The sequence below is a fragment of the Thunnus thynnus genome, chromosome 9, assembly GCF_963924715.1.
Source record: "Thunnus thynnus chromosome 9, fThuThy2.1, whole genome shotgun sequence".
NCBI classification, from domain to species: Eukaryota; Metazoa; Chordata; class Actinopteri; order Scombriformes; family Scombridae; genus Thunnus; species Thunnus thynnus.
The window spans coordinates 23630732-23644130 of NC_089525.1; the positions used below are offsets into that span (position 1 = coordinate 23630732).

The window sequence follows — 13399 nt, forward strand, 5'->3', positions numbered from 1 at the left end:
AGTGTATCTCTTGAGTTTTTGTAAATAGAGCTGCGATTTCCGTTACAGAGTTTCATCAGCTCAGCGCACAGTGTGACAAGGATTTTATTAACCTGATAGATCGTTCAATAACATCAGTCAACTCATACAGTAAAGGAAAAAGTAAAGACAGACATTACAAAAGAAGGACCTGCAAGCTCATCAAATTTGCTGTTGTTTCAGGCGATTCTGTCTTTGCTGTTTAACCTTTGAATAGCTGAACTGATTTTATGTGTAGATAATCTCTTTTTTTACTGTAAAAGCAGCCTAATTCACATTCAGAAAGAGACATTAAAGTCGCAACTATCTGGGTCAATAATTAAATGATAGCTATATAATTAACAGAAAATAATACTAACATTAAAAATAACACTAATCCTGTCAGTGGACCAGCTCCTGTAATTTGCCAGAAGCTATAACGGCGACTCAGAACGACCACAAGGAGGAGGAGAAATATGTTATTAATCCTGTCCAAATGGGGCTTCAGACATTTTAGTGGTTAATGTTGTTTTACCCTAAACAACTATAAAAGAAGACAAATAAAAAACTAAAAGATAACATAAAATACAGTAGAAAAATAACAGAATTGTGACTTAAATCAGGCATAAATTGATCAAAGAATACAGGACTAAGATTCGGACAAAACCTTCACTGTCAACTTTACTTAACAGTTGATTATAAAGTGACTGACATTCGATACTCGTCCGATGCTTCACATAAGCGGACAGTTTGTTAGGCAGGTAGAGTGATGTTTACCAGGTGTCAGGACACAGGGAAACTATGGGGCTGTTTGCAGACAGTATGTGTGTTTCCTGTATCTGGTTAACGCAGGGTATTTCTGAAGAGCAGCGGGATGAGCAGAGTGTTACTGCCTCCCCAGCAGGATGAAGGGCGAGCCGCTCCGGAGATACAGTATGTGTCAGAGGAGGAATAATGACGCTTGCTCTGTTCCCCTGACAAACTGAAGATTTGTAAGCAGATAAATCTAACGTCTTTTTTTGTCTTCGGGGTGAAATTTAACGGCCTGATCCGTCTGCCTTGAGGCAACGTTTAGAGAGAAAGAAAGTTAGGATAAAAAGAGAGAGAGAGAGAGAGAAAAAAAGAAAGAAATCTGATGTAACTTACGGAGCAGGTTCTGCTGCATGGAGTCAGACCGGTATAGACTGACTGTACTCTTCTTGAAGACGTTCTTCAGGAGCTGGGCCCTCTCCGTCAAACTACACACACACATACACACACACACACACACACACACACACACACACACACACAGTCAGTCAGTATGTTAGCAGCATGCTGAGCACCACAGGTAGATTTAATGACCCATACATCAAGCCCGTGTCCAAGCACCTCCAGAGTGGATGGACCTGCCAACTGCGCTACATGCTGGTACAAACACCATGTAGGGAGACAGACTCTGGAGACGCAGTGGGAAAACAAAGTGTGTGTGTGTGTGTTTTTGTGAGTGAATATCTGGAACAGCATGTTGGCCAAAAGGAATGCATGTAAAGCTAACAAATGTGTGTACTATAGATGCTCATACCACATGTTTTGTTTTGTTTTATTTGTTTCACAAACACATAAAGACAAAACACAGGAAGGAAATATAAAAGTACGTGTGAGGTTGTGGTAGAAACCTGTAATGGTTTATATGAAAACCACACCCTAAAGACATACAAAAGGTAAAGTACAAACATACAAAATCACCAATACATTTTAAATATTAGTGTTCAAACATTGCACTATAAAATAAAATACAAGACCTTGTGTGCATACATGTATGCTCCTACGTGCATATATGCAAAAACATCCATGTATCTGTGTGTTTGTATCTTTACATGTGGTTGTTTCTGTAGATGTGTGTGTGTATTAGTGTGTGTGTGTGTGTGTGTGTGTATGTGCCAGGAGCAGGCCTGCAGCCCGCTGAGTCCGGGACAGTGGCCAGGCAGGGGGATCACTTTCAGCCAGCAGGAGATCTCACACTGATCTGCTCCATACTAATACCTGCTGCAGGCCTCAGACCCCAGAGTCACTGATACATTTTTATAATATATGGCTTTAATATAGGAGGACTCTTAAATAAGACATTCAGTATGTTGGGGGGAAAAAAAGGGACATCTACTCTTATGACATGATTACTGACATTACAGTCAAACTCCAGCAATTTAACAGCAATTTTAAGATTTCTACCCTCCACATAGTGATATTGTTGGCATGTGTATTTGTGAAATTTTAGGCTTATAGATGATTCTTCCTCCAAGTTTCTTTAGGGAATTTGGTCAAAAAAAAAAGTCTTATATTGCATATAGAAAGAATAATGGCCAAGGCATGAACTATGTGATCCTGAGAGGTAGGATGTGCAATATGATGACTTATACTGTGAGACGATATAAATTTGTCAACTGTCTGAGATTTTGCCATAAAGTTTATAGTGAGGTATCTATCCCTTTGATATCTCTGGTTGTATTAGGCCAGTGCTGCAAATCAATGAGAAGGACTGCTTTACTGCAGTATTGGATTTTTTAAGATGATGAAGTACTGTGATTTGTCGGGTATTTCATTCGCTGAAGTGGCAAAAAACACATTCTTGTTGGCTTTCTTAGTCAGTTTAGAATTGATTTTCCGAAAATATTTACTATATCAGCACATATAGCATCACACATACCAGGATAGGATAGGATTTTGCTTTTTAACCACTCATAATGTAGAAGACTGAATAAATTGTGGCACAAAACAAAGTTTGTCTGTGTTTATTTTCTGTGGGACACAAACAGTTGAAAGTTTTAACTTAATGATAATGAAATATTCTTACAAGCCAAGTGGTGATTTGCCAAGAAACTAGTGCAAATTATGGCAAACAGGGACCAAATAGACCAAAACTTATATTTTATAGAAAACTAAGATTTTAATTATAGACCATGTCTTATCATTTTATCTTATGAGTTAATTTCCATAAGGACAATGAACTTCCTACTACTTTTTATCAAACACAATGTGTTTTTGGTCCATGTAGAGACAATACAGTTCTGTAAATCTAAAATTGCACACAAACAAGAGTGAAGTAGTGTGTTACTGTACCTCTTTCCATGCACCACTGCTCCTGGGTCTTTGGATAAAGCCTCCAGCTCCTGCACCTCATCCACCAGGGTCTTGAAACACACCTTCTTCACCCTGTAAATTAAACAATATATTTAAAAAAAATGTGATATTAAAATACACCAACAACTAATTCAAACTTCTTTGAATACATCAGGAAGCTGATGGGAGTTTTGCAAAGTGCTCCTGACACCTTGGGTCTGCTGTGGGCTGATGTCAAACAGACAGTGGACAGAAACAAACATTTCCCACGGAGCGTTCACGGAGTGGAAACACTAGACTTTCTTGGAAGTCTGAACAAAACACATGGGAAGGAATTTCTCCAGGAGATAGGAGAGATTCTGGAGGAATTTCCTGTATCGGATGTGTATTGGAGTGATGATTAGCGAGGAGAGCTGAGAGAAGACTCACACTTTGTAGGCCACGTCAAAGACCAGCGAGGTGATGGGGATGAAGACCAGGCCTGTCCAGAAGACCCCCGAATTGAACATCATCGCCGCCTGACACAAACACACACACACACACACATACACTTATTTTCAGGTCACTGTAGACAATGTAGAGTTCAACAACTGAACAGATAAAAAGAAGAGCTCTTAAAAGGTAGAAACACCTGATAAAGAACAACCTTCATCATCTTCTTTACTGCCACATAATAAAACACCATACATGACAAAGGCAGCCCAAAACAAACAGGTATATTATGGAAATAGAGAGGAGATGGGCCCAAATAACCAGCTCAATATAGGTTAATCCAGCATGACTAAATGACACCATGTTTTTGTTTGGATCCCTCCACCTCTTTGCCCTTCAGGGCGGAAAGAAGTACCTGTGAAGTATTTAGACAGAGATATCTCTTTCACAGGAAAACAGCTCCACTGTGTGCTGTGCTGAGAGCTCCTGTCGATACATCACAGAAGACCAGGACCAGGATCTGAGGTTCTTTTAATGATACGTTCAATACAACAGCTACCCAGTTTAAGAGGGTGCCGATGCAGCGCCACAGCTATAAATAAAGTCTTTAAGCTTGATACTCAGAGGATCCGCTTCAAATGGCTCATGTTTGTAGAGAATATTTACATTAAATGAGCTAAAGATGCAGAATTCTCTAAAACCAGAGACGAGTCATTTTAAAAGTCTGTCAGTAGCTTTACACGGGATACAGAAAGCTAAAAAAAAGAGAGAGAAATTCATCAATTTGACTTAATTCGTTTTTTTGGATTCTTTTTGGCTAAATTATGCAACTATGGTTCAGTGTTTTGTACATTGTTGCAATGGAAATCTATTCTGAATATTGTTTATTTTCCATTTTGGAACATTTACAACCAATGATTATTAGAGTTGAAATGATAAATCGATTAATTTATTAGTTGGTCAGCAAAAAAAAATTTTTGGCAATGGTTTTGATGATCGATTAATCATTTAGGTAATTTTTCAAGCAAAAATTTCAAATATTCTCTGGTTCAAGCTTCTCAAATTCTTCGTCTAATGTGAAAAAAAAATGAATTTCTAAGTTTTAAAAGTGTTGGTTGAAAAAAAAAACACAAGCCGTTTGATTACATCACTTAAGGCTTTGGGACTGGCATTTAACCAAATGATAAATCAAAAAAATTATTAGCAGATTAATCAACAATGATAATATGTGTTAGTTGTAGCCCTCAAGATTATTGTTTGAAAAATGGAACCAAAAGTTCAACAATCATTAAATCAAATGGGCACCTCAACTCCAAAAATACTAATTTATTATTGTTCATTATATTTTTTTCTTTTTCAGTCTGCAACATATCATTAGTGTCAGCTAAGTTGACTAAGAGTTCACAGACAGAGATGATTTTCATTGCTGCCACATAATTCCCCAGAATTAAACAATGAGCTAATGTTTTATTTTCGACACTGTGTGACAAATGCTGACATCGAGTTTATGAGCAAAATAAATCTACAAATGAGACAGCTGTGATCCTTGCTCGAGCCTCATTTATCAAGCTGGAAGAAAAACACGTTTGGATATGATCCAATTCGTCAGGCATCTCGAGAAACAGCTTCTTCTCTGTTGGAAAAATACGATCCATTAGTAGAACAGTCACAGCCGCCTGTAATGACTTTAAATAAAACAACAAAGCGATGGTCGTGTCAAGAGGTTGTTTTTTGGTCCAGAGTGATGGGGAAACAGTGGAGGCGAAACCTTTCAGCTTTCTGTGTGAGGACGATGTTTGCTTTGGCCTGCTGCATTGAAACTATCTGTCATTACATGTCAAAGTGCAAAACTCACTCTCCCTGAATTGTAATGTGCCAGTTGTTTAAACTGCTGGGGCCCCTCGACAGTGTCCTTCCTGTAATGTGACACAGGCAGGGCCCTTAGGATGCACGCACACACAAATCAGTGTCAAAAGTATCAAAGTGCTCAGGTTTTCTCAAATTAGCTAATCTGTTCGCCATTACCTGCAAATTGACTTTGATGTCTGACAAAACACTGGGGGAAGAGGAAATCCCAAATGACAGGAAATCAAAACGGCTTTTTCCTACAGTTTGCGATGGGATGCGAATGAATGGAGCTTTTCTGTGTCTCCCAGAGACTGAGAATGTATGAGATGAAGGAAAATTGCATCGAAGCACGGGATATTTTCACATCAATTTTGAAATTATGCAGCTCTGGTGGAAACATTTACTGTTTTTTTTTTTGTCTTAAGTCAGTTTAATTATTTTCGTTTTCATCCAGTGTATCATGCATTTTAATGGGGGCATTTAAGCTGTCTGAGAGTCTTTTGAAAATAAACCAGAGATGTATAGTCAGCATATTAAATCAAAGTCTAAAGAGCTTGAAAAATAAACCATCTTAGTATTTTACAAGTTCAATCTATGAACAATATTTATGTAATATATGTCCATACATAGCTCAGAGCCACAATGTATGTACATACACATACTGTATGTGCAATACCTAACAAATCTCAAGTTTATCATAAAATTAAATAACCCTGGTGATAACATTTGGTACAATAATTTATAACAACATCACCAAGAAAAAACCCACAAGACACTAACAGAGTAAAACTTCAACTTCCCAAATCAACTGCATTATTTTTATCTTAAATATTAGTCCTTCAATTGACATCGATGTTTCAAAATGCAAACAAAGCTGACCAATTACAATCAACACGTGTTTGTCTTCAGGCATCTGGACAGGCTCCATAACTACGAGTGGGGCAAGCAGTGTTGGTGGATGCTAGCGATGTCTCATACCAGGGGGCCCCTGGGAGCTGGCCGGGGTGAGAGAGGTCCAGGGAGCGGGGCTGTATTTTTAGGACAAACTAATAAACTTGTCTGGCTGGACAGACAGTAGTGTCCGCTGGCATGGAGTGGTGTGTTTTGACAAGCCACCGACCCCCTCATTGCCACATACACACACACACAAACACACATACACACACACACAGACTAGACGCAAGACTAAACAGACAGAAGCAATGATACGTGCACAGAAAATGTCTACCAACTCGTACATGATGCTGCAAGATATATGTTTCTCAGTATTTCTACTCATTTCCTAAACAGTAATAATTTGTGGATGTCGTGGTGCTCAAAAGGTTAGAGAAGTGGGTTACTGGGGCATCCTGATATCTTATGGATTAAGGTGAATACCATAAAACTACATCATCTCCAGCTGGATTCCAGCCAGGAGCCTCCTTCCTCACGTTTCTTATATCTACACTGTCAAACTATCAAACAAAGGCAAAAATGCCAAAAGATAATCTTAAAAAAAAGAGTAAGCGTTCATTAGTAGCACTTAACTCCACCAGTGAGGCTGCGCAGTGGCCAACATACCAGACTGTGGTTGTACTGGGCAGCTTCAAGGTATCTGTGTGAGTTTGGAGGCGGGTGTTTCTGGAAAAGAACATTCACGCTCAGCGGATCTGCCCTGGTTAATTAAAGCTTTAAACTAGAAATAACGTCTTGCGGTTGTATGCCTCCGCCAACCAGTCAAGTTGCAGTTTACATCCATGACTTTGACCTTTGACCACAAAATTCTAGTCAGTTCATTCTTGAGTCCAAGTGGACGTTTGTGCCAAATTTGAAAAAATTCCCTCAAGACGTTGCTGAGATATCGCGTTAACAAGAATGGGATGGACGGACGGCCACAGCTGTCGATAAGATAAAGATATAAATCCTGAAAATATGTGGAAGAATGTCAAGAGAACCAGACCTATAAACTTGAAGTGTTTTATGCTTATTTCAAAAAGGAGGTGATCAAGGGAATCTTGCACCTGGCTGATCATGCCTAAAAAAGGCCACAGGAGCTTGAATTATGTTAATGTCTGTCATTGTAATGTTTAATGTGAGCAGAGGTAATCCACTACTTCACTATTCACCCCACAGGCCTACAGTTGCTCTGAATTCAGAAAACAAGACTGAAAGACTGAGAAAAGCCAACTTCATAACGCTCTACCAGCTGTGTGACATTCAGAGATGCTAATATTCAGACGCTAGCTGTTTGAATGCACAGAACTCCTTTGTGCAACACTTTTTTTATTAAGTAGAATACAGTCTCATGCAGCACTTTTATCTGTATCTGTCTTTGTTGGTTTTCCAGTTGGGCTGAATTCAGCTGACTTAACCAGACAACAAAGTCCGAGTCGCCTTCAAGGAGAGGCGGGAAATTGAAGGTGAAAGTATACATTTGGCAAAATGTGGCTTAAATCTTCAACAGCCTCTGCTCTGAGTAAAAAGTCTGTACATTTAAAGCATGTTGATGATAAATAGACCGCAGACTGAGCATGATGGAAAAGAGGTGGCTCGCTTAAAGCCCCAAAAAATATATAGTTGAGAAAGCAACGGAAAATACCAAAAAGACAGCCTCTAGGACAATGCAAATCTACAAATTCCCAAAATGTCATCCGCAGAGACAAATCAGCCAATAACCACCCCAAAAAAGGTCAACTTGGAAAACAAACAAAGACTTTCTCAGTTGGGTCCTTCTTCCACTCCATTCTCTCTGTGTGTCGCCTAACAAAGACAGCAAGACATCTACTAGAAAAACAGAGAAAAAAAAAATTACATAAACACATATAAATCAGCAGTCTCACAGCCCCTGACTGTGCCCATGTGATTTACAATGTGTTTGGAGCAGATTAAAATGGTTCTTCTCACTCATACAGTACGCCATGGTCTGTTATTGTAGTTCATGTGTGTTGTGGTGAATCATTAACTCAAGGAGGAACAACAGACCTGGGTACAATAGTTCAACGAAACCTCCCTTATGAGATTCATGAGTCTTGAAGAAGAACCATAAGGATTCCCAAAATACTCGGACAGACAAAGTCAACACCAGCAGTGAACCAGTGACGAAACAATAATTCAATTTCAAAAGTAGAATTATCAAAAATATTTCTGATCTCTATGGTAAAACAGGATCTGTTTCAGTCCAAACCAGAAGAATGAGTTTCCCCGGGTCTTAAAAGAAGATTAGTCACAGGTCTCAGCAATCATACAAACACAGAAACATACAAAAATGCCGGCAGACTGCACAACACATCTGTTTTTCAGGTTTCCTTGTGTGTCTACTGATGTAAATCAGTGTGGATTTGTACTGAGAAGAATAGTTCTGCATGCAAGCCGCAAAAGTGGCAAAAATTTGATATTATACCAGTTTTTACTACATTATAAAATACAGCAAAAACAGATGCATCTGTCACTGTCAGTTTTTTCAACATGAAAGCTAAAATCTTGCGTGTTGGAACACATTAATTCATCACTCGTTTTCAAACCAACCTGCCTTTTCAAGTATGTTGCAATCAACAATAATCAAACTTGAAACAAACTGAAAACTACAGATTAATGAATGATCACTTTGATGGATTACCTCTTTTACTCAAGTTTCAAGTTTCTCTATAATTTCATACCATGTTGAAGTGAGTGGGAACCAGTGAGCGGCTGAGGGAAAAAAAAAAAAAAAAAAAGCATAAAAACCAAGCGGCAACCCCAAGGGCTGAAAAATGATGCCAACGCGAAGTGCCAAAAACCGCAGTTCCTCAAATGGCCACTTGAGGCCGGCTCCAAAAACGAGTCAAATGAGGCAGAAGTAAACATGTTTACAGCCTTGTACAAAAAACGGTTTTGTTCTCTGTAGCTAATTTCCCTGTTCATGTACACAACTGTACGTGGGTGAATTTTATATAACTTACCCATTTCAATTTTATTAAGGCTTAAAGTTATGCATAATTAAGGGTGTGGCCAAGATTCACAGGGTATAAGTGTAGCGGTAGCCGTCGCCATTTCAGCGAGTTTTCGATTCATGAGAGTTAATTTTAAGATTTTGGTCACCTAAAAAAGTCTTGTTCAGCATTTGGTTGCAATAAAAGACCCTCTTAGGAGTCAGACGTTCAGTTTTTCTGTTAAGTACATTTTGTTTTAATGGTTTTAAGCCGCTTTTTTGCTAGCAAAAATTAGCATTAGCATTATCACAGTTAACCATAGACTGTAAATGCACTGTGCTAACCAAGCTAGCAGCTAGCAGCTAGCGTTAGGGCCAGCTTCATCCTCTTGTACAAATATGGTCACTTCTGGTTCCAAAAATCCAAGATGGCGATGGTCAAAATGCTGAACTCAAGGCTTCAAAATGAGAGTCCACAACCCGATGGGTGACATCATGTTGGCTACGTCTCTTATCTTTTTTTACAGTCTATGATAAAAACACACACCAAAAAACAAACAAACTAAAACAAACAAACAAAAAAAAAACCTATGGTGTATTTTTGAAAAACAGCCATTAAGTAGAATATGCAAAAACACAGGAATTATCTTCATGGACGCTGTAGAATGACATAACATCACCTTTTACAAAATGTATGGCCTCGTGAGTTCGAATTACAGAACCAAAGAACTGATTGGACATGTGGGAATAAGACATTTATGCAATTGTTACAAATTACAGAGGGTCCCCGGGTCATACTAGTCCTGTGTGACTGAGGATATGGACGCAAATAAAGCCTCTCGCACTGAATCAGTCAAAGACGAGAACAGAGGCTCATTGATAAGTAAAGAAAGAAGGGATTTATTTTAAAAGGACGCTCATAATGATTAGCATTCCTGTTTGTTTCTTTCTGAAGAAAGTCACTTCTGTTGTATAACTAAACGAAAGTGAATCTGTCCTTCAATATGAACCATTCTCCAGAATGCCTGTACAGAAAATAAAGACTAATAATTTGATCTTTTTCTCTAAAAAAGTTTTCATTCCTTGTTTAATTCTCATCAATATTTCACACACTGGCACAGATAGTGTATTCGTGGCATGCTACACATCAACAAACGTCCTGGAAAAATTATTTCTCTCTGAGAAAACGTTTCTTATCACTAAACAGAAGAGTCTGATGCACGCTGGCCGAGTGTAAAATCCGTGTGCTGACGACAAGCACTTGAGTCTGAGTGAGAGTGAGAGGTGCTCCTCTGCAGCTCGCAGCAGAAATTGGAAAATAGCAAAGGTGTGTATGAAAAGCGAGGAGACAGAGGGATAAACTGTACTAGAGACGGCTGTATTGATAGCAGAGGAAAAGTCAGCAGGCGGCAGGTCAGTGTGACAGAGCCTACATGAGACATCTCCTGAGGTGCAGCTAAGCCGCTTAGTGTGGCAGATTACACTCCTTGAACAGAATAATCTGACATTTTCTTTTGATATCTCTGTCAGACTTTTTGTGAGGTGAACACAGGATGAGATATGTGGTTTGGGATGAAGCCAGTTTGGGAGTATCTGTGAAAAGCATACTAGCTGTTTGTTTTTTTGTGAATGGCTCCTGCACCTGTCTCGTCAATCGTCCAAAGAATATTTTGTCTGACATTGATGAATGTGTTCATATGAAGTCGAGCGCTGCTTAACGTCTCTTGTTAAAGGCAGCAAGCTGGGTAGTGAGTGAGAGCAGAAACAGGAGGAGAGGGGAGTTCTGGTGTCTGTTATGCTTTTGGCCCTCGGGCAGTTTTTCGAGTGGCAGAGAAGAGGGGGGGTGAACAAAAAGAGAACAAAGAGGAAAACGCTGATGCAACAAGTAAGAGAGAAGTAGTAAAAGAAAATAGATGGAAGAACAGAGAGCACAAAAATATTTGAAGTACACATCGGGGAGGCCTCGGTGAAATATGTAGGGCTGCATCAGGGTTGAGTATAATCCTGCTCTTCAGAGGCTACAAGGGTCTTGGAAGTGGAGATTGTGTCTCTGATGCCGTCTCAGGTTTCGGAGAGATGTGTCCCTGTTTGATGATGTACTGGCATCCCTGAGTTGGGGCAGGGGCATAGGGTTACCAACTACCCACAGGACACCATTACTGTCTTCAGTCAAGTGCTGCAGGGCGTGGATGAAAGCACCGGGCTTCACGGACAGAGAATAGAGTGAAGATAACATACCCATCACTTCTGTGTTTGTGTGTGCATGTGTGTAGCATGAGTGAGCAAGAAGTTGAGTGTTTATTGTGTCGTGCGCGCACAGAGACTTGTGCGACACACAAGAACATAACTTACTGTACAACTTGCACTTAAAGCAGGAAATTTTGTCTTCTGTCCTGAAATCTCTACAAATAAAATCTGCCGTAGAAAAGGTTCCCTTCCTAAAACACAACTCAAGTTATATTTTAAACTCAACTAGCAGAACTCATCAGAAGTGAAGGACATTTTACTAAAAAGTGTAGTCCTTAAATCATCATATAATGAACAGTTAAATATAAAATGGACTTCAGTCTCACCTGAACTCTAATCACATAACAAACAAAGCCTTTTCTCCTCAGAGAGACCATTACACCTGAATGTATCGATAGGTAATGATAATGTACCTGTGCACATAGAGATCTTCAATTTTTGGTTAAATTCTGCTTCACATTAAGCTCTATGCTGTACTTGTTTTTCATGAGACAATATGTTTGTAATTTAGGTTTGTACCAAGTTCCCATCCAATATCACAACTGATGGCCAAATCGGGTGTAAACTTATGAATTCCCAGAAACGACTGAATAGCTTTGTAATGAGTGTTACAATTAAGTTGTTCACTGGATCCTCAAATGCCAAAAGCATAATCTGAAACAGGACGCACACAAGACTTATTGTTGTGTATAAGTAAGGAATCCCAGATACTTACATAGGTTGTGACTAGTGAGAAAAACTACTGTCTCCAGGGTCTTTTTGGAACCTTGATCTTTCTGAGTGTTTTGATCACTTTTCAGTGGCAATTACAGTATATTGACTTATAAAGTGATGTGTTTGCAAACCATGCTTGCACATAAACACACAACATCAACTGTAAGTGGTAGTTATTTTCTTCTTCTGCTGGCTGCATAGTGCCAGCCTTTTCTTTTTTGGCTGGACGGACCACGGACCAGCCCTATAACCGCGGCTGAGTGAGTGAGCGAATGAGTGAGTGAGTGAGTGAGTGAGTAAGTGAGTGAGTGAGTGAGTGAGTCAGTGAGTGAGTCAGTGAGTGAGTCAGTGAGTGAGTCAGTGAGTGAGTGAATCAGTGAGTGAGTCAGTCAGTGAGTGATGAAGTTTCACCATTGGTCGGCTGACCAAGTGTTGGAGTTTCTCCATTGGCTGTTGCTATTTCAAAATGAATCCAGCAGACACAAGCTTTTCATTTCTCTTATGTTTTCACATCACAAACGATGAACAACGGCATTAAAACATGAGTCTTGCAGGTAAAACATGTGACTCATGTAGGTAGCTGTTATATCAGTTTAGTGTGGGGCGGCTGCTCTGAAGGTGCACTTAATTGTATTATAACTGCAGTAACTGGGCGGAGATAAGCCTCTTGAACTGGCACCCAATGCTGTCAAAACCTTGGTTTATAAGATGTGCTACTTCAGTACACTTTACCAGCAAATATTACTGGGACCACTACAGAAAATTGCAGATGCATTTAATATCCAGGAATTCACATTATAGACACTACCACTGACTACCCCTGTAACAAACTGGGCCACAGTTTCACACATTAACCAAACACGTTCCAGCCATATACTAGGTTTAGACCTAGTCTTGTTAATCTCTTCATGCTGTGTTTTTCTTTTCTAATGAAAAGATGCTCCATTTTCTACCCCAGAATGCACCAGGAAATGTAATTTGTGGCTAATAGGTTTCCATTGACCACCTGTGGTGACCCAGAGAGACTGTAGTTACATTCGCATGTAAATAACAACCCCAAAGAGAAAAAGAGTGTAAAATCAGTGACCTATCGTCAGCGTTAGATCAACTTTAAAGGGCATTTTCACACCAAGAACTCAATTTCTGACACTGCTGATTGGACAGATACAAACAGCT

General features: G+C 39.4%; 1 protein-coding gene across 8 annotated transcripts in view; it reads right to left on the reverse strand.

The window, feature by feature from the left end:
* Nucleotides 1-13399, reverse strand: part of atp8a1 (ATPase phospholipid transporting 8A1) — a 108576-nt gene that overhangs the window by 3943 nt on the left and 91234 nt on the right. For all 8 annotated transcript variants that reach the window (XM_067599780.1, XM_067599778.1, XM_067599779.1 and 5 more), the window contains 3 exons: nt 3526-3614; nt 3097-3189; nt 1144-1235 (listed from right to left, as the gene is read on the reverse strand). In XM_067599780.1, coding sequence (XP_067455881.1) covers nt 1144-1235; nt 3097-3189; nt 3526-3614 — 274 coding nt within the window. The remainder of the gene's footprint in view (nt 1-1143; nt 1236-3096; nt 3190-3525; nt 3615-13399) is intronic.